Source organism: Mus pahari, chromosome 14 (assembly GCF_900095145.1).
Source record: "Mus pahari chromosome 14, PAHARI_EIJ_v1.1, whole genome shotgun sequence".
NCBI classification, from domain to species: Eukaryota; Metazoa; Chordata; class Mammalia; order Rodentia; family Muridae; genus Mus; species Mus pahari.
The window spans coordinates 70,524,811-70,549,731 of record NC_034603.1 but is presented as its reverse complement, the minus strand read 5'-3'; the positions used below and the strand labels follow the sequence as shown (position 1 = coordinate 70,549,731).

At 52.6% G+C, this 24,921-nt stretch overlaps 2 protein-coding genes across 17 annotated transcripts in view; one reads left to right on the top strand and one right to left on the bottom strand.

The window, feature by feature from the left end:
* Positions 1–8,669, bottom strand: part of Acbd4 (acyl-CoA binding domain containing 4) — a 10,872-nt gene extending 2,203 nt beyond the window's left edge. For 2 of the 11 annotated variants that reach the window (XM_029546211.1, XM_029546219.1), the window contains exons 1-11: positions 8,452–8,534; positions 7,403–7,527; positions 7,064–7,170; positions 6,838–6,974; positions 6,566–6,684; positions 6,194–6,314; positions 6,037–6,121; positions 5,658–5,778; positions 5,321–5,407; positions 4,756–4,989; positions 4,048–4,187 (exon numbers count right to left, since the gene is read on the bottom strand). In XM_029546211.1, the coding sequence (XP_029402071.1) occupies positions 4,048–4,187; positions 4,756–4,989; positions 5,321–5,407; positions 5,658–5,778; positions 6,037–6,121; positions 6,194–6,314; positions 6,566–6,647 (870 nt within the window). In that variant the 5' untranslated portion in view covers positions 6,648–6,684; positions 6,838–6,974; positions 7,064–7,170; positions 7,403–7,527; positions 8,452–8,534. Of the gene's footprint in view, positions 1–4,047; positions 4,188–4,755; positions 4,990–5,320; positions 5,408–5,657; positions 5,779–6,036; positions 6,122–6,193; positions 6,315–6,565; positions 6,685–6,837; positions 6,975–7,063; positions 7,528–7,924; positions 7,988–8,451; positions 8,553–8,653 lie in introns of those variants that run through there. The other 9 variants (XM_029546217.1, XM_029546220.1, XM_029546213.1 and 6 more) reach the window with 8 other exon arrangements.
* The window catches only part of Plcd3 (phospholipase C delta 3), a 23,912-nt gene continuing 6,469 nt past the window's right edge, over positions 7,479–24,921 (top strand). The window contains exons 1-11 of one of the 6 annotated variants that reach the window (XM_029546208.1): positions 12,511–12,625; positions 14,421–14,443; positions 15,327–15,411; positions 16,813–16,910; positions 20,397–20,558; positions 20,647–20,875; positions 21,217–21,346; positions 22,505–22,733; positions 23,009–23,210; positions 23,380–23,524; positions 24,115–24,267. In XM_029546208.1, coding sequence (XP_029402068.1) covers positions 20,426–20,558; positions 20,647–20,875; positions 21,217–21,346; positions 22,505–22,733; positions 23,009–23,210; positions 23,380–23,524; positions 24,115–24,267 — 1,221 coding nt within the window. In that variant the 5' untranslated portion in view covers positions 12,511–12,625; positions 14,421–14,443; positions 15,327–15,411; positions 16,813–16,910; positions 20,397–20,425. Of the gene's footprint in view, positions 8,861–12,510; positions 12,626–14,420; positions 14,444–15,293; positions 15,412–16,527; positions 16,609–16,668; positions 16,911–20,396; positions 20,559–20,646; positions 20,876–21,216; positions 21,347–22,504; positions 22,734–23,008; positions 23,211–23,379; positions 23,525–24,114; positions 24,268–24,921 lie in introns of those variants that run through there. The other 5 variants (XM_029546209.1, XM_029546210.1, XM_021212523.1 and 2 more) reach the window with 5 other exon arrangements.

Below are 24,921 nucleotides of genomic sequence, written 5' to 3'. Positions count from 1 at the left end.
AAAAAAAAAAAAAGAGAGTACTGGCTGTTCTTCCAGAGGTTCTGAGTTCAATTCCCAGCCACCACATGGTGGCTCACAACCATCTGTAGTTGTACCCAATGCCCTCTTCCACTGTGTCAGTGACAGTGCACTCATATACATTAAAAAAAAATAGATGGATCTTTAAAATTTAGGAGTCTGTGATGATAAAAACAAACAAACAAACAAATAAAACAAAACCAACCAACTAGAAATGATACCATCCAGGAGGCTTTCTACTCCACTCCCTACAACATGGAGGGGTGGGGGTGGGGTTCGAGACAGGGTTTCTCTGTGTAGCTCTGGCTGTCCTGGAACTCACTCTGTAGACCAGACTGGCCTTGAACTCAGAAATCCTTCTGCCTCTGCCTCCCAAGTGCTGGTATTAAAGGCGTGCGCCACCACCGCCCGGCAAGTGTAGTAGAGCTTTGTGATAGTCCCAGCACCTACATGGTAATCCCAGACACCCATAACTCCAATCCCAGGGGACGCATAGACATAAATACATCTTAAATAAATAAGCAGGCTAGGGATGCAGCTCAGAGATGGAGCACCTAGCTTGTCGATGCCTTGCCGGCACTGTAAAAAAACAACCAAAAAAGCAAAAAAAAAAAAAACAAAAACAAAAAAACAATAAAAGGTAAAGAAGTTGCCATGGTGGAGACTGAGGTAGAAGGGTTACAGGTTAATTCCAAGGCTAGAGTCTGGCATACGGATCAGGACCCTGTCCCAAAAAGAATTTAAAAACCAGGACCCTGTCCCAAAAAGAATTTAAAAACCGACAGAGTAGCTGGGTGTGGTGGCGCACGCCTTTAATCCCAGCACTCGGGAGGCAGAGACGGATTTCTGAGTTCGAGGCCAGCCTGGTCTACAAAGTGAGTTCCAGGACAGCCAGAGCTATACAGAGAAAAACCAACAGAGTTTGCTTTCACTAAATCACTGTCCAGGCCACTGTAATAAGTCATTGCCATACACCTTATGGCTCAGTTGATGAATGACATTCCCTGGTTTCATAGAGTTGGGGCCATACTGTCACCCTTGCATCCAGGTCTGCAGTACACTCACTAGAGGTCGAAGGCCAGATGCCACCTGTCCCCTGAGTGTCCCAATATTATAAACATCACTCTGACATCACTCTGATGTGGTTTGTTGTTGTCTCTTTGTAAAACAATATCGGCTTTATTTATGCGTGCGTGCGTGTGTGTATGTGTGTGCACGTGCGTGTGTGAGCGTGTGTGTGATGTGTGATGTGTGGTGTGTATGTGTGATCTGTGTAGATGCCTGTCAAGGTCTGATTCTCTGGAGCTGAAGTTCCAGGCATTTCTGAGCTGTCTGACATGGGGGCCAGGAAGTGAACCTGGGGCCTCTGGATGAATAGGAAGCATTCTTAATAGCTGATCCATCTTTCCAGCCTCTGGAGTTCTGTTTTTATTTTTATTTTATTAAGACAGGGTCTTACTTTGTAGCTCAGCTAGCCTGGGAACTCCCAGCAAACCTCCTGTCTCAGCCTCCCAAGTACTGGGATTACAAGTATAAACTACACTAAGTAGCAAAGGGAAGGAGGTAGAAACATGGCAAACCCCGTAAGTCCAAGCCTGGTCTACGCGGCAAGTTCCAGGCTAGCCAGAGCTACACAACGTGACCCTGTCTCAAACAAACAAAGGCAAAACAAAGCCCCAAGGGCTGGCTAGACGGCTCACCTCCGAGCACTTGCTGCTCTTGCAGAGGACCTGGGTCTCAATGTGGCAGCTCACAACTGTCTTTGATCCCAGGGGAACTGACTTCTGAGGGCACCAGACACCAAGCATGTAAGTGGTTTGCATGCACACACGCAGGCCAAACACCCATACACATTAAATAAAAAAGTCCAGATAGCCGGGCCTGGTGGCGCAGGCCTTTAATCCCAGCACTCGGGAGGCAGAGGCAGGCGGATTTCTGAGTTCGAGGCCAGCCTGGTCTACCAAGTGAGTTCCAGGACAGCCAGGGCTATACAGAGAAACCCTGTCTCGAAAAAAACAAAACAAAACAAAACAAAACAAAAAAAGTCCAGATAAATAAAGAAAATACTAAAAACAAACACAAGAGTAAGCTACCATAGCTGGCCTCTAATGGAACCCGGCCCAGAATGTATACCTGGGTATGAAACAGTCATACCTGATTAGACCCCAAAAGGTGGGACATTCTACATGTTCCCATGCCGAACTAATTCAGGCTGAGGGAGAAGTTAGATGAAGAGCCAGATGTCCTGTGTTTGACATCTGCCTCCCAGCACAGCCAACAGCAGCAATAGTGATGGTGAGCTAGGGACAGTGTGACCCCAGACTGGATAACAACAGCTAGAAAAGGCAGTCCCACGACAACTAGGAAAATCTGAAACTGAGTTGCATATGTGATGATATTAAATGTAATAAAATGCATTCGGAGTGGAATGTAAATATAAGCATTATAATGCTTACAATTTAGTTGGGTTTTTTTGTTGTTGTTGTTGTTTTGTTTTTTTGGGTTTTTTTTGGCTAGCCTGGGACTCACAATGTAGCTTAGACTAGCCTCAAATATCATGTGTCCAGAGTATTAGGATTATAGTATGCTGTTAACAATCTTCTTAAAAATGCCTAAAATCTGTGAGATGCGTCTGCAAGATAGGGTACTTACAGCCAAGCTTGGTGCCCCAAGTTTTAATCTCAAGAACTCATGTGTCAGAAGGAGAAACACAATTGTCCTGTGACTTCCACATGTGTGTGTGCATGCATGCATATGTACACACACACACATACACACACACACACACACCCCACCCTGCCTCCTATTTTAGCCAGGACTGATGTCACTGGCCTGCAATTTCAGTTACTTAGTAATGCTGGGTTTAAACTCCTTCCCCTCCACCCCCTTTTGGTGGTGTCAGAGATTGAATCAAGAGCCCTACGCTTCCTAGGGAAATGCCCTATTGCTGAGCTATAACCCCAGCCCAAGCCCAGATATTTTATAATCTATAAAACAGATTATAATTTCAAATGGGCAATTTAGTAAGACCTTGTCTCAGACAGAAAAATGGGGCTAACTATCCTTTCTTGATTAGGGGATGGGGGTGGGGGTGGGGGTGGGGGTGGGGGTAGGGAATCCTTTGCATTTCAAGTGGGTAAAAGGTAAGAGGGGGTGTTGAAGAATGCTCTGAGGTGAAAGGTGGCAGTGTTGAAATCCTTGTCACCAGGGCTCAGATCTACCATACACATTGGGTTAAAGAGTCACACTAGAGATTCCCAAATAGAACAACTAGGCCCATCCCTGGTATAACCACACCAGGCTTCTCTCTAGGGTGGGCACCAGCAGACTTGGGGCCACCTGTGCTCCGTCCCTGGCTGTTTAGCCATCATTGAGAGAGCAAGAGAGCCCATTTGAGGAGACCACTGGGTACGGGGCACCACAAAAGCAGTTCAGTAAAGTTCTTCCATGTAGCGTGCCCTCTGGTAAGCTAAATTCTCACACCTCTGTTTCCCCTTCTGTGAGAGGGAAACAAAGCCAGGCGTGGTGGTGGACACCTAAAATCCCAGCGCTTGGGAGCCATAAGCAAATAGACAAAAGCCAAGCCTGTAGGCCACATGGCGGGAGGGGGGGGGAATGAAGGGAGGTGTGTGGGGGGGGAGAGAACATCAGGAAATCAGTAGCAAGCCGGTAGACGGCCAGGCAGAGTGGGTAATCAGGGATTGGTCCTCCACTCCTAGCATGCCCTTCCCACACTCCCACTGGGTGGCTTTAACCCCACCCAGCACTTTGGGGGCAGAGGCAGGAGGATCTCTGAGTTCAAAGCCAACCTGGTCTACAATGGGAGCTCCAGGCCAGCCAAGGCTACACAGAGAAACCCTGTCTTGGAAAAATTAATTAATTAATTAATTAATTAGTTAAAATAGAGGTCTCACTTGTCTCTGCACAAAGCAGTTGGGAGTCACGGGGCCCAAACCCAAAGCAGCTGAGGAACCAAGAGTAGACTTCTGAGGTAATCTGCTCCAGTCTTGACATGAAGGAGGGACTCACCTGCTCGAGTGGCTGGGGCTTGCTCTCCAGGCTCTGTAGCCTCCTGTGAACATCCCTCATGCTTTCCTGCATGGCCCGGACTGTCCCCACCAGCCATGTGTCCAACTCCTGGGGGCCTACCAGGCCGCCTCCCGACCCCTCTGCGGGAGCACAGACACACAGGGAAAGGACTCAGGAGTCAAGTTGCACAATCTGGGGCAGCTCCAGAGAAGCTAGGAATGCCCGGTTCCCGCCCCGCACTGGGGCCTTTAGCAGGCCTGTCACAGGACAGTGTAAGCAGCCGTTGGAATGTGGCCACTGGGTGGCTGTGTGACTCTAGGCAAACCATTCATCTCTCTGGGCCTTGCCTCAGCTCCTAATGTCTTCCTCACACCTGATCTGCTCAGAGGAACTAGTTAGGAAAGTACCCCTTCGGAGATTTAGCACACAGTAAGTTCTAGACAAGCACAGGCAAACAGAACTCATTGTCTTCCTCTGAGAATTCCAAGTGGCAGGCAGAGAGAAAGGGCAACTTCCCAGTGCCGTACACCCGTCTACAAGTCCCCCGACTTCGCTGAGGGTGCAGAGGCCAGCAATCTCAGGAAGAGCCAGCACTGGGATTTTGCTCACCTAGGCAGGCGTTCGGCTGCTGGGTAGCCCTTTGTCCTGACCGGGAGCCCAGGGAAGGCATAGGGTCCCAAGATCAAGGTCAGGGTAGGAAGCTCTCACCATTCTCACTGGGGAACTCAGGGCTGCTCCGGGTGGTCAGCGCTCTGCCAGCTGCTTCCTTCTGCTCCACCCAAACCTGCTGAGCGGAGGAGTCCCAGGTCCCAGGGGGGAGGTGGGACAACTCGGGCTCAGCAGGAACAGGAGACAAGACAGGCAGTCTCACCAACTCTGGCTCTAGCTGTTCCACAGAGTCACAGAAAACCTCCAGGTCCAGGTCTCTGGGTGGCCGGGACTCTGGAAAGGGAAAAGGAAGGCTTGTAGGAAGGACAGCCGCACTGGGGCTGGGGGTCCCTGCCTTTGGGAGGAGGGGGCAGAGTGGGCTACCGAATACCAAGTCCTTCCTCAGGGGTCCCAGAGTTCTTCCATAACAGGTACGATGGACCCAAGATATGAGACCCTGCAGAGAGTCTCAGAGCTTCCCCTTGGCCTCTGAGAGCACAGGAAGTCTCAGTGTCCCTGGGCATGCAATATGAAGGGGACAGCGTGGCATCTGGCTCCTTCTCCCCCGTAAGTGCCCCTTCCCAGTCGAGGTATGACCCTGTATCCCTCCCACTTAGCAGCAAACCTGGACTTGGAGGCACTGGCTCCCTGGGGAAAGAAGAGGGCTCTGGAGCAGCCTGATCCTCTCTATGCACCACCGGCTCTTTCCAACCTGTCAAGACACAGCACTCAAACTCAAAGGTGGGGCAGGGAAGAGGCGGGCATCTTCCAGTGAGAGCAAGTCCCTTGTCCCCATTAGTCATGCATACTGGCTGATAACAGGGGCACCGACTGAGGTCCTCACAGAAACCACACCTACAGCTCTTGACTCCTGCTGCCCCGCAGCTGACAACCACCCAACAGCCTAGACCCGAGACACAGTTCACTCTGTATTAGCAGGGCTCCCATTCCGGAGATCTGACCTGTGACCCTTCTCAAGAAGGTTTCTGGGGGCCTCGGCATGTCAGGGATCACCTGGTACAGGGGCTCGAAATAACCAAACATATCCTCTGCCACCTCACCCAGGGGCACTGTGTCGATCACCTGTGCAGGAAGGGGTTCTAATGGAGCAGGCTGGTCCCACCCATTACCACCCACAAACCCCCACTCCAGCTTCTCCCCGAACTGCCTCCTTACACTTCCACCTCGTATCAGTCAGGATCAGACAGAAATGGGGAGAAAGAGCAACAGAAAAGGGATTTCCAAAAAAAAGATATCAATGGATAGAAAACATGGAAGCATATTCCTGGAAGACTGAGGGACAAGCCACCCCTAGGGACACAGCACCACAGCCCTCACTACCTTCTGTGCCACCAGCTTCATCTCAGAGATGTAGGCAGACATGGCTTCCTCCCTGCTCATCTTGCCCAGTCTGTTCCAGGCATCCCTAGGAGGCAGAGGCCGGTGAGAAGTCTGGGTGACAGCTGAGGCATTTGTACCCTGCAGGAGGGGAGCTCACCACTTGTAACGTCCAATGGGGTCCCAGAACCCAGGCCGGGGGACCAGGCAGGGCCCCATGGTAGCCTGCTTGTAGTAGCTGTAGAATCGCAGCATCTCTTCATAGGAGGGGCGGTAAGAGCCTGAGCAGAGGGTTAGGAAGGGGAGGGTACCTCATCAGCCCCAGGTCCAAAAGGGTGGAGGCTGCACCTTGGAAGGGCAAAGGTGGCCCCGGATCTCACTCATAGCATCTAAGACAGGAAGCAGAGGGGAGCCCACCACAGCCTAGGGAGGAACTTGTCTGTCAACATTTGCAGGGTACAGGCCCAGTTTCATCTCGGGGGTCGGAGCCCAACCATCGTGAACCCTAAAATGCTGATCTGTACAGTCTCACCATTCTTAGGCAGGTTCTGAATGACGCTGACTGCTGCCTGGAACTGTTTTTGGCAGTCGGGCTCTTCCTTCTCGGTGCCCATGATGCTCTAGGCTCTGGAGCCCTACTTTGAAGCGACTCTGGAAGAGTGAGTGTCAATGTGACCAGACTTCATGGTCCACGGTGGCATCCTAAACCACTGGTCCAGTTCCCAGAGGGACAAACTTAGTTCCTAAGCACTGATCACTACCCCAGGAGGCCAGAAGTTGAGCTGAGAAGACTCCTTCTCCTACCTCAAGGCAGCGCCAATGAGGCCAGGGTGGCGAGGGCCACCAGCTTGGCCATGAGTGGGAGAGGGAAGGCAGGTGGCAAGGGTCTCAGAGCCACGTACGTCCCCGGATGCACCTCTCTAGACACCCAATTCCAATTCCTGAACGGGCGAATCAGCGAGCGAGGAGGAGTCAGGATGGGACGAACAGCCTTCCACCCTGGCTCCCCGCGACCCGGCCTCTCACTCACCCCTAGGCGCCCACTGCCTGGACACCAGGGTCCTCTTCTCATCACTCACCAGTGGCTTCCGATTGACCTCTTGTTCCAGAGGGGCAGGGATAGGGCGGGACACAAAGCTAGGAGAAAAGCCAACCAGAGTCACCGTTTCGTACTGGTCTTTTATACCCTAACCAGTCAGGAAGGCTCTTTCAAGATTATGCAAATAATTCTATCCTGCCTCGCCCAGCCAGGCGGGGCTAATTTATGGGTGGCACTCCGCACTGCGCGACAGCCCGAGGCGGGCTGCAGCGCCTCCCGGTGGACACACTGATGGTCGCGGAGTCCTCGCGCCCCCTGGTGGAAACTCACGGGAGTGGGTCGATTGACGCGGGCTCCGCCTGTCCGAGGCACCTCGACTTAGCTCTTGGAACACTTCTACGCTGGCAATAAAGGAGAGTCAAGGAGCCCGGCGTTCCGCAGAAAGGACACTGGAGCTGAGTTTTGGAAAAAGTAAGAGTGAAAAGAGTGACCCAGAAAAATAACAAAAAAAAGAACATTCCTGGAAGGAATCAAGAGATCGAGTAGAGGCGAAGGTTTGACAAATAATAAGAAAATTCAAGATCGCAGTGGTGATGGGGCCTTAAGCTAGTGTGAAGAATTTCCGGGACTTAGATAAATGAGAACAGAATACAGCGGGGCAAGTAGATGGAGATTCTAGGACCCGAGAGTCGCTACTTTTAGCGTGGGAAGCCTGGCTGAATTCAGGTCGCGGCCAAGAGACAATATACCACCAGCTCGCTGCCCCTATCCAAAGCTCGTACTTGAAAGCCACATGCACACTCCACCCTTTCGCATTCACAAGTACTTCTAACCCTACACCGGCACCCGTACAAGGAGGTTTTCCATGGGCTGACGTCATCAACACCTTGACAGAGTTGTGCAGATCCCTTGACCAAGGATGGAGTGTCGCTCTGGGGTACCAAGTTTCTTAAGCTTCTGAAACTCTAAACTTAGTCTCATCGTAGTCTTCAGATAGGTTAGTCGCAAGACGCCCACCTTAGAGGACTGACTATTGGTCCCGAGCCCGGAGATTAATTCATGACGTCACTGCCCGAGCCTCTCGTCCCCATTCCTGCGCAGCTCTACTCTAGAACTCTATGGGCTTCCCCCGTACCGGGACCCTGTGGCCCGGGACGGTCTCCTATAGATCTGTCCCTTGTTTGGCTCCCTAAGGGATCCGGCTAAGGTGCATGGACTAGGGTCCTGAGTAATAACGCGTCAGAGTTCCCAGAAAAAAAGTGTCTGCTCCGGAGGACAATCCTATCCCTCCGGGATATTCAATTCCCTTCAACAGGGACTCTGGCCACTGGTAGTAAGGAGATCCGGGGACCTCTGAGGAAATGGAAAGACCGACTCACTAGCAGTGGCGAACGCGTAGACACCAGGGCGCACAGCTCCAGGCCTGGGGTCCCGCAGGCGCCTCGCACCGCCTATGTTCGGCCTCGCTCCGCCCACCTCCACCTCGTCCCTCCCTCTCTCCCTCCTCCCGAGGTCTCCTCCTCCTGACTCTTAGGGCGCCGCTAAGTTTCTTAGCTCGGGATCGCGTCGCGAGCTGTGTACCCGTTGCCCGGTTCTCACGCACAGATCCCGGGCCTGGCCCTGGGCCCTTCGAGACCATGCTGTGCGGTAGCTGGAGAAGGAGCCGCCGCTCGCCGGAGGAATCCCGGGTATCCGCCCAGGTCGCAGCGCCCCTCGCGTTCCCGCCCTCGCCCGCGTCGTCGGACAGCAGCACCAAAAGGCCTGGGCTACGGGCACTGAAGAAGATGGGTCAGTGACACACAAGGATGGGTCCGGGTGGGCGCACGCTGTCTCTACGGACAACCTGGACGGAGCGGGGAGTACGGGCCAACTGGTTTCCCAGGGTGCTTGGAATCGGGGAGGATCTGACTAGGAGCACCAGCACTGTTCCAGTTGGGGTTCACACCTGGGGTCATCAGACATCCAGGCTGATTTAGAAGGCTTGGATGCCCCTCCTCCCCGCGCCGTGCATTCTCACCGGGAGGCGCTCGCGGGGCCGTGCTGGAGTGAGAATTTGGATTAGGGGCATGGATAGGATTGCTGGAGAGTGAGGAGAATGAACTGAAAGATAAAGCTTGGAGTTAGGTTGGGGATGTAGCTCAATCTGTAGAGCTCTTAGCTCTGGGTCAGATCCCCAGAATCACAACAACTTACTGTTGTTAATCTCCCAGCACTGGTGAGGTGTTAGTAGGAGGATCAGAAGTTCAAGGTCATTCTCTGCTACAAAGTAAAATGTGTGCGTGTGTGTGTGTGTGTGTGTGTGTGTGCGCGTGCGCGTGCACACGCATATATAAATGTATGTATGTATGTATGTATGTATGTATGTGTGTATATGTGTATGTATATCCCAGTCTGGGATATACGAGACTGTGTTCCAAAAAAAACAAAGCCAGGCAGTGGTGGCACATACCTTTAATCCCGGCACTTGGAAGGCAGAGGCAGGTGGATCTCTGAGTTCGAGGCCAGNCTGGTCTACAGAGTGAGTTCCAGGAGAGCCAGGGCTACACAGAGAAACCCTGTCTTGAAAATCAAAAAAAAATAAAAATAAAAATAAAAATAAAAAACTTAGGGTACATTCACCTCCCGAGTGCTACTTGGGGTCTGTGGGCCTCTTACAGCACCTGCTGCTCTTGATCCTGAGGAGCTGTTTAAAGATGGCCTCTGGGAGATTCTAGCCACCCAAGCCAGCCCTGTAACCTTCAGGTCCTCTCTGCCAGCAGTAACAAAGCCCTGGCATGACCCGGGGCAATGATGTGAAACAGTCCAGCTTCCTACTTCAGAGGTGAGGGAAGTCACTAGTCCCCAAGGAGCCCTAGAGTCAGCCCACTACCGCTGTGGTTTGCAGGTGTGGTGCTAAGCTCACCTTCCTGAGGTAGGTGTCCTGAACCCCATTTCACAAAGGAGGAAACTGACTCAGGCATCCAAGAATCTAGTCGGGCCCACTCAGACTGTGTGCCATCCCAACTGACACACTCAGAGTCTCGGCAAAATGGGACTTCCCTGGGCTTGAACGGGGGCATCAGTGAAAGCCTTTTATAAACCGTAAAGTGAAGGAAACTGAAGTCGTTTCTCGGTACCGTCAACCTGGTGACAGAACTCAGGGGTCCCAGATGCCAGCCTCCGCTTCCCTCTCAGCTGTGCCCTCCTCTTCCTCATTCCACCGGAATGTATTGGATGGCCTCACTGTGAGCACTATGGCCTGGGGCAGATCTTCATCTTTCTCCCATGCAGTCATTCAAGAAGTCAATATTTACCTACCATACAACAACAAACCCGGCAAACAGGGTCCTGTCCAAAGAGAGCTAAACAACTCAGTACTGCTGTCCGAAGACAGACCTTGAGGGAAACAGACAGGGAGAGAGGAGTGGACTGTGATGTGATGCTGGGGAGGCAGAGAGGACCCCGCTGAACCCCAGAGCTGGACGGAAGCTCGTGTGGAGAGGAGAGAGGTAGACAGACACCTTAGGGTCCCTCTGTAGTTTAGATGGTGGTCAGGGTCCCAGAAAGTCCACTGGCTGAGCTAGAGCAGCGGATGGATAATACAGTGGTCAAATAAGGTGGAAAGGCGGCAGGGAGTGGCTCATGAAGAGGTATTGGGGTTCAGGTGAGCGCGGTGAAGGAGAGAAGGATGCACAGATGAGAGGAGGAGACAGGGTGGTGGCTGTCTAATATGAAGTCGGCTGTCTCTGGCTAGAGGTGGCACTAGTGGGGTTGGCTGTGTAAGATGATCTGCCACGGAGGCAGGACAGGGCTCTCGGGAGAAGCAGCCTGAGCCATTGGCCCCTGGGGGTCGTGGATGTGGCTGGGCACAAAGAGGAAGCTTTCCCACACCTTTGGCCATTTGCTGAGCCCCGTCAGCGGCCACAGCACTAGGCCAGGGGCTGAGGCCACCAAGCAGGACAACTGAGGCTTGCCCTAGAGGTACACAGTGTAATAAGAAGAGACTTGTGGACACATAATTACGGGAGCGCCCAACTGAGTGTGTGTCAGCTGAGCGAGGCTGCACGGGAGCTCTGGGGAGCTCATCCTGGAACTATGCACATATCAGCATGTCATCTGTCATCATGCCCTCCCTACCAGTGGCTGAGTGACTGCTGAGTGACCACACAGAGTGTGTAGGGAATGCCACCTCCTCAAACAGTGCTGAGCCCCCGGGATAAAGCAGAAGCAAACCCAAGATGGCTGAGGCCTAGGCCTGTCACCCACGTAGCCTCCATCCCCACCGCAGATGCTGTCCCTCCCGAGATGACCCTCACCACCCCGCTCAGGCTAAGAGAAAACAGATCCTATTTCAGGTCAAGGAACTGGAGCAGGGAGTATCTCAGAGGAGCCCCAGGGAGGAAAAGGCCTGTGGAGCCACAGTAGGGGGAACCAGGCCAAGGACAGGGGAGGGGAGGAGTGGGAGCCATCTGCAGCTTGGGGGGGGGTGGTTTGGGGGTGGGCCAGGCCAGCTCTTCAGGGAATTATAATACCCTGAGCACTCCTGCCCACTGGGCTTACCTTAGACCTCACCCTACTTGTTCCTCAGCCATCCCTGGGGCATGTGCCCTCCTCAGTAACAGAGAGACAGAATGTGACAGGATAAAGCCATTAAGGGACCCTGGCTGCCTGCCATCACAATCAAGGTTCCAAGGGCACACTTTGTTGCCACAGTTAGTGAGTGCTGACACCTTCATAGCATCGTGCCGTGTGCTCTGTGTATCATCCCATTCCGAGCTCACAGTCACAGTGACCAAGTGTCATTTTACCATGAGGTAACGGGCCCAGAGAGGGCTCAAGGCTGGAAGTGAGCTGGCTGTGGTGGCCCGTGCCTGGAATCTCAGCCCTGGAGAGCTGGAGAGGCCAGCCTGGTGAACAGATTGAGTTCTAGGCCAGAAAAGTCTATGTATCCATCAAGGCTCTGTCTCAAAGCAAAGCAAACCAAAAAGCTAGAAGTGATGGAGAGATTTGAATCCTGGTGCTGGCTGTGGTCCCCGAGTCTAGGCTCTAAATGCAGGGATGAAGGAGACTCTCATCAGGAAAGGACCTGCTGTTTCCCGGGGGTGTCTCCCTGGGCTGCCAATGAAATATAGGATGCTAAATTTAAATGTCACGTAGACAAAAAAAAAAAAAAAAAAAAAAGAATCTTGGACGTACATATGTATCTATCTCTAGAAACGTATGTAAATTACATATCCATGGTTATATAGACTTCGGGTGGGGGGTGTCAGAGGACGGAACCCACGGCTGGACAGGCGCTGAAGAGCATCCGGAGCCCCGTGGGGTAGACTTACATTAGAGAGGTGTTTGTTGTTTATCTTAAATTCGCATGTAAAGGAGTCCCAGCATCCCATTCTGCCCTGCCTGTCTGAGCCTGCGAGCTTAGGCTCCACCCAGACCCCCTAATCCTCTAGGCGGGCAGAGTGCTGAGTAGACGCTGTCTGTTTCCCGTCATCTGTGTTTTCTTAGTCCTCCGACAAGCGCGCCCGGGTGAGGAGGCTTTCCCAATGGCTTGTGCAGGATGTCCCCTTCTGGGTGAGTCAAGCTGGCCTGGGGTGGAGAAGGCCTGAGGGGAGCTTTCTGAGATCTTAGACCTAGCAGGTGCCTTGACTGGACGGTAGGGAGGGCAGGGCCGCCTGGAGTCTCCCCACCTCACCATCCCTTGACCCCGTGCGTGCCTGTTCTGACCCAGCCAAGCCCAGAAGGTACCACACCCACAACTCCCCGGTCTACAGGCCTCTGGGGGCAAACCCCGCCTCCCCTTCCTGCTTTTCTTCATCTTCCCAGGAATGTTCTGGAAAGTACTGAGCACTCCCTCCCTCTCTGGCTTCTGTGTGTAATGGTCAGCTGGGACAAGGAGCTGGGCATCCTTGGTACCTGGGACAATGGGGCTAGGGATTGGGGCAGGAAGGTCATTGCAAACATGGCTATTGTGTGTCTTTTCCAGCACTTCATAAACTCAGCCACGAGGAAATGCTGCTGGCTCCCACCCCCCCTCACACACACACTTTGGCAGGAGCAGTTGACTGCCCTGCTCCTGCATGTCTCACATTCCTGACAGAGCCCCGGGTGCTTTTCCTGACTGATAGTGCAGTGTGTGTGATGGTATACACACACACACACACACACACACACACACACACACACACACACACACACGCGCGCGCATGCGCGCGCTACCTCCCCATGCTGACCTGCTTCCTCCTGTCCAACCCACGGGTCTAGACAAACACAGAAGTACACACCGCCCCCATTATATTCACACGTACTTTGTACATACCCCTCTGTTAAATGCTCAGAACCTTACAGCCCATCTCTGCCAGTCTACACCAGCCCCTGCCTTGGGTATCCACACTGTTTTCAGCAGTGCTAGGATCTGGGAGCCCTTCCTAACTGAGCACCGTGCATTTTTACTGGTTCTTCCATGGCACCTGTTCCGGCTTAGACAACCCCCACCTTAGCTCCCAGTTCAGTCCCCCTCCACCACCAGGTTAGCTGCCCTGTGCCTCCACCTCAGCAGGTTTATTGAGATAATTCATGTTCTGTATAATTCAGCTACTTAGCATACGGCCTAGCCAGGGGTGCACATCCCTGCAGCCGCAGCCCTTAGAGGCCGACACTGGAGGAGCGCTGCAAGTTTGAGGCTGGCCAGTGTATGTGAGTTTCTGTTTGGTGGTGGAAAAGGCTACAGTAATTTTTTGTATATTATTAAAATTTTAATAATTGGGACTCAGCCAGGTAGCTCATTTCTATAATCACAACACTGGGGAGCTGAGGCAGGAGAATTGTGAGTTTAGGGTTAGTCTGTGTCTAGACAGACATCTTGTTTCAAAAACATGTGAGTGGGTGTGTATGTGTGTGATAAAATTGATTGTTCTAGGCCTGGAAATATAACCCAGTGGCATACAATTTTTATGCATGAAGGCCTGGGCATGTCATCATTACCTAGTGCCAAGGCTTTCTGTAGCTCCCCCAGTCCCCCTTTGCCACACACACACACACCACACACACACATACACACACCACACACACACACCACACACACACACACACACACACACTGTAACTATTAGTTTCCCCTTCCAGTGATCTGCTTTCTGTCTTCGAGGCTTGTGAAGCGGCCAGTTCTGCGGGTCTCGAATCCGTTCAGTCACAAGATCTGTATCACTTGGGGACCCAGTTTCTGTCACTGACCATCAGGTTTCACGGCCCTTGGCGCGGTGTGTGCCAGGTGGCACAGATTTTGCTTTCATCATCATTATCACTAGAGAGATAGTTTTGATATTTAGCCCAGGTTGGCCCTTTAACTCTCCATAATCTCCCGTTTCAGCCTGCTGAAAGATGGCGGTCCAGGTAGGCACCGCCATGGCGCAGCCGCTTTCCTTTGTCTCTGTGCCATGCTTCTATTCTCAGGTCATCTAGGTTGGATGCTTGGGTAGTTCCCACCTCTGGCTCTCCACCTTCCATTTCCTCCCTATTGTTATTTAATGAGCAGTGCCCCTCCCACACAGTTGAGAACAGTTGTGGGCCCAGCCCAGGGTCAGGTTGAAAACCCACAGTCACAGTAGGATGCTGGAGGTGTGAGCCTATTTAGGGCTTGTAATTTATGAGACACCTGTGGGGCTGGGCCTGGCTGGATTTAACATCTATTTCCTGGTGGTCTGGTGGAGAGCCTTAGGTCTGGGCCTCCTGCTGGCCTTGCCCCTTGCTTTTGATGACCCTGCTCATGGCTTAAGAGTGCCTACTTGAAGCCGGGAGTGGTGGCGCAGGCCTTTAATCCCAACACTAGGGAGGCAGAGGCAGGCGGATTTCTGAGTTCGAGGCCAGCCTGGTCTACAGAGTGAGTACCAGGACAGCCAGGGCTAAACAGAGAAACCCTGTCTCGAAAAAAAAAAAAAAAAAAAAAAAAAAAAAAAAGAGAGTGCCCACTTGGGCCCCAGCCCCTGGCGCAGCTTGGTTATACACTCTCATTATGGACTCCGTTTGACTTTTTCTTTTTTAACCCCTCTTGGTTGGGAGAGGGTCCTTTGGGGGTGAGATAAGGTCTCAGTCTACAGCTTAGGCTCCCTCGAACTCAGCAATCCTCCTGCCTTAACCCTCTCAGCTGCTGAGGTTTCTGGTGTGACTTTTTTTTTTTCACATGGCTCTGGTTGGCTTTTCTATAGGTGTGTGGTTATGGTGTAAGAGTGGTTGGAAACCTGTGACACTTGGGTGGATCGCTTTTCCGTCTCCACAGACTCTTGCGATTGATCCCAGGGGCGAGGACTGGAGTAGGAGGCCCTGTCACTGTGGAAAGCTGCTTCAGTGGAAGCCATCATCAGGTTTTACGACTGCCAGGCTCAATCTCAGTGGCCTGTTTGCCGAAGGCTGGGGACAAAGCAGGCCCGCTGTGACTCACCTCCATTTCCGGGCTTAGTCACGCCCCAGCCCCCTCCTCACCCCCCCTGGGCTTGGCATCAGAGGACTGGCCCAGTTAGGGGAGGTGACCTCAGCTGAGGGGCCTTGCCAGGCTGCTGGGGTGAAGGAAGGGTGAACCCAGCTAGCTTTGGTCCCAGGCCCGGTGGCGCCATCAGTGCCCCTGCATGCCCTGCCGCTGTCCCTGTTGTTTCTCTGGGTCAGATAATTCAGAGAGCCTGAATAAATATGATAGGAAGGGGTTGGAGGAAGGGTGATCCCTGAGCCTAGCTATATGGAAACAGCATGTCAGCCCCTGTCCTCATCAGGGGCACGAAGGGGAACTGAAACTGAAGGCCACAGTCCTCTATCCCAGGGAAACCACAGATACCTAAGGGAGGGCAGGAGTAGCCTGCCCCGGAGACACTGATTTTCAGGCACGATCACCCTTAAGCTGTAAGGTAAATTTGGGGGCTGAGGACACAGTTCAGTCAGGAAAGCGCTTACTGTATAAGCCTGAGGTCCAGAGTTCAGTGTCTGCAATCCACATCAACAGTTAGGTGTGGTGGCACCTAACTACGATCCCAGTGTTGAGGACGCAGAGCCAAGGTCAGAGCAGTGGGGCTGGCTGATTAGCATAAGCACTTCTGCAGATACAACCATGCCCTCTGCCCAAAAAGCCATAAAGTACAATTTTAAAATACAGATGCGGGCTGGAAAGATGGCTCAGTGGTTAAGAGCACTGACTGCTCTTCCAGAGGTCCTGAGTTCAATTCCCAGCAACCATATGGTGGCTCACAACCATCTGTAATGGGAACTGATGCCTTCTTCCTGTGTGTCTGAAGACAGCTACAGTGCTCATACTTAAAATAAATACGTAACTCTTTAAAAAAAAATAAATACAGATGCCCAAGTGCCAGCTCACGCCTGCTCTGACCCCGGGAGAACCCGATACACAGCTAGGGCTGAGAACCCAGAGCCCAAGGCATCATCAGCTCCAGCTCTGGACTCAGGAAAGACTGGGAAGGGCTGCGGGAGAGAGAGAATGCAAAGCATTCAGCCGGTCCATCTGCTTGGGCTCCAGAGTCTTCCCGAAAATATTACCTGGAGCCAGGCTCTGGGAGGTAGAGAAGACTTCATTCTAAGCCTGGGTTTATTAAGGTCTCCTGAGATTCGATTCAGCATGTTGTTTTGTGGTTGTTTGGGTGGTGATGGTGCATGCGTGTGTGCCTGCATGTGTGTGTGCTCACGTGCACACACCTGCGATGCATGCTCAAATGCCAGAGGCAAGGGTCCTGCTCAATCTCTCTTGGCCTTATCTCCCCAAGACAGGTTATCTCTCAGAACCTGGAGCCTGGCTGCTGGCCAGCAAGCCCAGCAATCTTTCTCCGGCCACCTCCGTGGCCCCGTGGCCCTGAGATTACAGGTGTGCGCAGCCACAGATGGCTTTGATGTGGGTTCTGGAAATTGGAGGTCAGGTCATCAAGCCGGAGCCACAAATTCTCTTATGGCTGAGTATCTCCCAGGGCTTGATGGCTTTTTGTTTCTTTAGACGGTTGGTTTTCTTGAACTCACATACCTTCTGTCTGAACTCCCCAAGTGCTGCTGGAATTTGGGGGTTTACAGGTTTGGGACACATCTTTTTTTTTTCTTTTTTCCTTTTTTTTTTTGTTTGGTTGTTTGTTGTTTTGTTTTGTTTTCTGAGACAGGGTTTCTCTATGTAGCCCTGGCTGTCCTGGAACTCACTCTGTAGACCAGGCTGGCCTTCAACTCAGAAATCTGCCTGCCTCTGCCTCCCAACTGCACCACCACTGCCCAGCTTCTTTTTTGTTTTTATTCCTCTTCCTCCTCTGTTGTTAAAGAAAAACAAAGGCCGAAGAGATGGCTCAGCGGTTAAGAACACCAACTGCTCTTCCAGAGGTCCTGAATTCAAATTCCAGCAATCACATGGTGGCTCACAACCATCCTTAGTGAGATCTGACGCCCTCTTCTGGAGTGTCTGAAGACAGCTACAGTGTACTTACATGTAATAAATAGATAAATCTTTAAAACAAACAAACAAATCAAGGTCTTGCTATGCAATTACAGCTAGTTTAGAATTTGACATGTGGACCAGACATGGCCTCAGATTTACAGAGATTGACCTGCTTCTGGCTTCCCAAGTGCTGAGATTAAAGGCGTGCACCACCATGCCCGCCCCTTGTTTGTTTTTATGATTTTTACGATTGATTTTATTTGGTGTGTGTGTGTGTGTGTGTGTGTGTGTGTGCACACGCGAGCGTGCATGTGTGTGTGGGTGGTGTGAGTTCCTCAGATCCTTGGGAGCTGGAGTTTTATGAGCCTGGAATTGCCCCCAGTGGGTGCTGGGAACCAAATCAGGTGTCCCAGGAGATCAGCAGGAGCTCTTCACCATCGGGCATTCTTTGTAGCTCCTTTTTTTTTTTTTTTTTTAAGATTTATTTGTTTGTTTTATGTAAGTACACTTGCTTAAGACACACCAGAAGAGGGCATCAGATCCCATTACAGATGGTTGTGAGCCACCATGTGGGTGCTGGGAATTGAACTAGAGACCTCTGGAAGAGCAGTCAATGTTCTTAACCACTGAGCCCTGTGTAGCTCCTTTTATTTCTGTTTAAAACAGAGTCTCATTCTATAGCTCAGGCCAGCCTAGAACTCTAGCCCAAGCGGGTCTTGAGCTTAAGCCTTCTTCTTGCCTCGGCCTCCTGAGTCCTGAGATTGCTGGGGTGAGCCACCAGGCCCAGTTTTTTTTAAAAAGGAGAAGGTGTGGTTGGTCAAAGAGGGTGAATGCTCCTTGGTGAGGACAAATCAGGGAAGGCTTCCTGGAGGAGGTGGTAGCTGAGTTTGTCCTTGAACTCAGCTACAAGAGAGAAGAGAAAGAGAAGCAGGAGAGGACTATCACTACAAAGAAGGAGACAAGGAAAGAGAGAGAGAGAGAGAGAGAGAGAGAGAGAGAGAGAGAGAGAGAGAGAGAGAGGAGGGGCAGACAGACTCAGGTCAGAGTTTGCAGTTAGGCAAGTAGGAGCCTTGCAGTCATAAGAGGAATCCAGCATTGGAGTTTCCTGAGAGAAGGGGGTGGGTGGGGGTGGGGGTGGCAGCTCACACCTGTAATACCAGCACTCCAGAGGCTGAGACAGGAAGATTGACATAATTTGAGGCCATCTTGGGCTACCTAGACAGCCTGGACTACAAAGCAGACCATGTCTCAAAGAAAAAAAGAATCGGGGATGGGGTGGGGCGGGGAGGACTTGCAGCCAAAGAGATGGCTCAGGGTTTGCAGTGGTGGTGGCGCATACCTTTAATTCCAGCACTTCAGAGGCAGAGGCAGGTGGATATATCTGTGAGTTCAAGGCCAGCCTGGTCTACATGGTGAGTTCCATACATAGTCATAGTGCTACATAGTGAAACCCTGACTCAAGAAGGAAGGAAGGAAGGAAGGAAGGAAGGAAGGAAGGAAGGAAGGAAGGAAGGAAGGAAGGAAGGAAGGAAAGAAAGAAAGAAAGAAAGAAAGAAAGAAAGAAAGAAAAAAGAAAAGAAAAAACAGGGTGGAAGCGAGCAGTGTCATTTGCCCCACTGTGGTTTGGGCTTTTTGCTTTTTCTATTTGATTTAGTTGCCAGTATTTAAAAAATGTGGTCACTTCCCATCCAGATGCAGATTCCTGGCTCTGGGCCCTTCCCCACTCCTGGCTGTCCCCTGTCTGAAGGGCGTGGGCTCTCCAGTGAGCCTGGTTCCCTCCTCTCCCCCTGTGCCCTCTGGCGGTAACCCTTTGGTGTCTTCCCTTGTGGAGATGTCTCTGAGTGGGTTCCAGCAGAACTGGCCAGCGCAGGCTCTGGTCTTTGAGCTGGTGTGATCTAAACCCTCCGAGGCAGGGCAGGCTCTAGTAACCCGGGAGTGTTGGATTGTGCAGCAAGTATTCATGTCTATTTGTCAGCTGGAAAACTGGCTTAGCGCAGTCTCAGGCTAGTGCCACCAGGGTCATGTACCTGGGAGGTGACAGGGTTGGAACTGAAGAGCCTTCAATGTGAATCCTGCTCTCCCCTTAACTTCCACTACCTAGGGTTTTTGAAGAAAGCAGGAGGAAAAATATGGACCCTGGAGAAGGGTCCTGCAATGCAGTGGCCCAGGAGCCTGGAGACGGGCCACATGGGACTTCTGGAGCCCTTGACCTGATGCTCCGGAGGGCCAAGTGGCTCCGGCTGCTCCTGCAGTGGCTTTGGGAAGGCAGAGGCAAGAAGCTCAGGTTGCAGTAAAATTTAGGTTAGATAACAGTGTGACTACTTTCCTGATGGCTGAAAGTTTCACACCAAGGAAAAGGTTGTTGGTGGCCAATTCTGAGCTTGGAGGCTTTAACGAAGTTTTAGGGTTGTATTTACATATTTGCATATGCATGTGGCTGTGGCTGGAGTTGGTTCTCTACTCTTATCCTGTGTGTGTGTGTGTGTGTGTGTGTGTGTGTGTGTGTGTGTAGGTAGGTGTAGGAGAGGGGTGTCTCAGGAATAGAACTTAGGTTGCCAGACTTGCAGGGCAAGCATTTTAATCACTGAGCCATCTCATCAGCCCTTGAGGTCTTGAGGTTTTGGTGGAGGCGGCTGGAGGAAAGAGTAATCCGCAGTGTGATTTGAGATCCGGGCCCTGTGTTTGGGAACTGAGGAAACCACAGTATGCAACTGCGAGCAGAGGGCCTCCTGCTGGTTAGCCAGCAAGGGGCTCCAAACTTCAAGCTGGTGACAGAGGTGATGTGGCTTGTTAAAATGATAGCGTGCAGGGGAAGGGAAGCGCTGGTTGTGGAGAAGCACGCAGAGGACCCCCCCCCAATATCCTTCACCAGCTGGGGGACAATGGACAGGGATGCTACCCTGTACAGCCAGCCCAACGCCCCATGTTTTCCTGCAGGCCTGACGGAGGATGAGGATGTCCAAGCCATGCTGCGGGGCTCCCGGCTCCTCAAGATCCGCTCACGCACGTGGCACAAGGAGCGGCTGTACCGGCTGCAGGAGGACGGCCTGAGCGTGTGGTTTGAGCGGCGCATCCGCCGCGCGGCTTCTAAGCACATCTGTGAGTGTGGGTCGGGGTTGGCGCGGGAATGGGCAGTGGGGACATCAGAGGGCGCCTCGGCTGACTTCTGACCCTGCCTTGATCACAGTCTTCGTGCAGCACATCGAGGCTGTCCGTGAGGGTCATCAGTCGGAGGGCCTGCGGCGCTTCGGGGGCGCCTTCGCGCCTGCGTGCTGCCTCACCATCGCCTTCAAGGGCCGCCGCAAGAACCTGGACCTGGCAGCACCCACTGCGGAGGAGGCACAGCGCTGGGTGCGAGGACTGACCAAGCTGCGGGCACGCCTAGATGCCATGAGCCAGCGGGAGCGCCTAGACCAATATCCTGCCTGGCTGGGAGGGGGGACCTGTTCTTGGAGAGCTCCAGGCTTTAGACAGTTCCTGATGTTCTGAAATGGGGGTGGAAGTTCACCCTGGCCTGGCCTGAGCCTCTAAGCAGAAGCACTGTTCCCACTCCAGGGAGGAAAAAGGGAGGCCCTCCTAATTTGGGGAGATGAACTCTGTGAAGATATTGCCTTTGTGCTCTAGGAGCCCCCAGGCTAAGAGAAAAGTACAGTCCCTAATCCCAAAGTCGCCCTTAACCGCCACCAGGTACTGACAACCTGTTAGTGTAGACCAAAGGGCCTAGTCTATTGCTGGTTTATTTCCTGAGCACACACACCTGGATCCATTCCTATCTGCACCGGGCCGACTCCGACCAAGACAGTAAGATGAGCTTCAAGGAGATCAAGAGCCTACTGAGGATGGTGAACGTGGACATGAACGACATGTATGCTTACCGCCTCTTCAAGGTGAGCTCCGCCCCCGGCCCTGCTCTGATCCGCCCTTTCTCAGCGTCTGAAGCATTAGCTCTATCTGTATTTTGTTGTTGTTGTTGTTGCTATTTTTAGATAGGATCTTACTAGGTAGTCCAGGTTGCCCTTGAATTTGAGATCCTCCTGCCTCAGCTTCCAGAATAGCTGGGGAATAGCTGGGATTTCTGATAGGCACCATCCATCAGGCCTAGCTATACGAATCCAGATTTTTTTTTTTTTTGGTATGCAGCCACTGCTCCCTACAGAAAGGCAACACCTGAGCCTGGTTGGGTTTTTTCCAGCCAGGTGTGGTGGCGCACACCTTTAATCCCTCTGGAGGCAGAGGCAGGCAGAGTTCTGTGACTTTGAGGCCAGCCTCATCTAGCAAGTTCCAGGCCTGAAGAGGCTACCAAGTAAAACCCTATCTTCAAACAAATACAAACTCTTTCCCATTCCCCGGAGCCATGGGACCAGAACTTTATATGATACCCTTAAGCAGAGCCCAGAGATAGTGTGACACCTTCAGAGCCATCTTGAGCAGCAGAGTCATTTTCACGTCTCCCGGGCTACAGGGCACCACTTGTACATGCGACTGGGTGGCTGGCTTGCACGAGGGAGCACAGGCAGACACACTGGAGTGCACAAGTGTGCATAATTCTCCACAGTGAAGGACCAGCCCCTACACCACCTCTTGTGCGTGTGTGGGAGCTCTGGGGTGCACAGGTGACTCCATCAGTACATTGATTGAGGGACATGGCAGAGCCATGTGCAGATGCCAAGTGTGACCAGCCTGGGCCCTGAAGAAACAAGGGAGTCGCGTGCCTGTGTTCAGGCCCACCTGGCTACTCTGAGAGCTTATTTCATTCACTTTTGCTCACTGACTGGGTATCTCATGAGGATAGTAAGTATATAGGGAGCGCTACTGTGGCATAAGTCCTGCCTCCCAAGGCCACCATTTTGTCCCACATCCTGATCTTGATCCCTGGGACAGTTGAGGACCCCGAGAGGCTTCAAGACTATCCCTGCAGTTCACAGGGGTGTGTGCTCAAGGAACTGGAGTCTTGCGAAACAAGAGTTGCTGCTTTTCCAGTTGTCAGGGTCCTGGAGTATGTCAGTTCAGTTCCCTCCTCTGAGTTCCACCTCCCTATTCTCCAGGAGTGTGACCATTCCAACAACGAGCGACTGGAGGGGGCCGAGATAGAGGCGTTCCTACGGAGGCTGCTGAAGCGGCCTGAGCTGGAGGAGACCTTCCGCCGGTACTCCGGTGAGGACCGGGTGCTGAGTGCCTCCGAGCTGCTGGAGTTCCTGGAAGACCAGGGCGAGGATGGTGCCACCCTGGCCTGTGCCCAGCAGCTTATCCAGACTTATGAGCTCAACGAGACAGGTGAGTAACTACAGTTTAGTCTTGATTCCAGGAAGCTCTGGATCTCCAGCCAGGAAGTTCTGCCGTCACTGACTGTTCCAGGCTGGTTCCCTCTCCTCTTCTAGGTATACACGTACAACGTGTCTGCCCCTCGGGGTTCTGTGGAAGATTAGGAGGCGTGGTGCATGCAGTCAGTCGGCCACCTAGCTGTTCTAAGTGAGCCGTGGGTGCTGATTGACCCTGGACACGTGTCCCTCCTCCCAGGTAGCCCCACCCTCTCCTCCTCTTCCCTGTAGCCAAGCAGCACGAATTGATGACTCTGGATGGCTTCATGATGTATCTGTTGTCGCCTGAGGGGGCCGCCCTGAACGTGGCCCACACGTGTGTGTTCCAGGACATGGGTCAGCCCCTCGCCCACTACTTTATCTCGTCCTCTCACAATACCTACCTGACGGACTCTCAGATCGGAGGGACCAGCAGCACGGAGGCTTACATTAGGTACAGTGTGTGTGTGTGTGTGTGTGTGTGTGTGTGTGTGAGAGAGAGAGAGAGAGAGAGAGAGAGAGAGAGAGAGAGAGAGAGAGAGATCATGGAGTTCTACCCTGGGTTTCACTGGCCTGCTCTGTGGCACACCCAGTTTCCCTATCTGTCTGCCTGTCGATTGTAGGGCCTTTGCCCAGGGATGCCGCTGTGTGGAACTTGACTGCTGGGAGGGACCAGGAGGGGAACCTGTCATCTACCATGGCCACACGTTCACCTCCAAGATCCTCTTTCGAGATGTGATCCAGGCTGTGCGTGACCACGCTTTCACGGTAAGTCCCTGGGACCTCATGCCCAGCCCCCAAGTCCTTCCTAGTGGTCCCATAGCCCGATGCCCTTCCCAGAGCGTTCATTCATCAAGTGCTGTGAGAATATCAGACCAGGAGGTAAAATAAAGCTGAGCTGAGTCCACCCATCCTCATGGCTAACAAATGAGCTGACATCAACCAATTTCCAGAAGTAAAATCTTGGGGCTTGGGGGGGGGGCAACTTAGTCCCAACTGCTGAGTGGACACCTCATATGCTTTGCAGTTATCAGGGTAGCCAGCCTCACTAGCGACAGCATCTGCCACATCACCTTGGCACGGATAATTCCATTAACCCTGAAGGAGCATATTTATAAGTAGCTGCCCCCAGTCTCCTAACAGTCCACCTCTTCCTGAGACTGAGCTCTGACCACCGGCACTTCCATGCCCATCCTGGTGCCAGTGTGCCCCGTGTCTTACAGACTTGGTCCCTTGGGGTGGGTTTTCACACCTCTACCTTTTTGCCTGCCTGCCTCGAAAGAGCTGACCACCATGTGTAGGAGAGGGACCAGCAGAGGGTGGATTCTGAGCTGTTACCTGTCCCCCCATCCCAACAGTCGTCCCCATATCCTGTAATCCTATCCATTGAGAACCACTGCGGGCTGGAACAGCAGGCTGTCATGGCTCGCCACCTTAGAAGCATCCTGGGAGACATGCTGGTGACACAGGCCCTGGACTCCCAGAACCCCGAGGAGCTGCCGTCTCCTGAGGTGATGTTCCCACACCCCCAGCCTGGCAGGTGGGGCCATCTTACTGGGATTCACCCCTTCCTCACTCACACCCCCCCCTCGAGGCCAGGATCCCTCATCTCTTTCTTCCTGGACCTTTTCCTGCTCGCTTTAACTGGCATCTGCCACCCAACTGTCCTTTTGGCTGCCCTCTGGTTCCTCATTCTTAACCATCCACTTCCTGGCCCAAGCCATCCACTTCCGGGGCCTTCTGTGTCTGTCTCTGCCTGGCCTGGTTTGTGTCCCTTCTCATAGTGTACCTGTAGGCCCAGGCACTTCCACCTCCATGTCCTGAGTTGACATTTCCTCGACCTAGATCTCCCTTCCCAGCCATCTGCGCTGGCCAGCTGCCACCTGCTCAGGACCACAGATAAGTAGGGCTGGACTGTCAGTACACACTATCGCTCTCTTCAGCCACATCAGAAAAGGCCATCGAACCCCATTGTAGATGGTTGTGAGCCACCATGTGGTTGCTGGGACTTGAACTCAGGACCTCTGGAAGAACAGTCAATGTTCTTAATTGCTGAGTCATCTCCTACCCCCTATCGTCCAGTATTTTTTTGTTTTTGTTTTTGTTTGGTTTGGTTTTTTTCGAGACAGGGTTTCTCTGTGTAGTCCTGGCTGTCCTGGAACTCA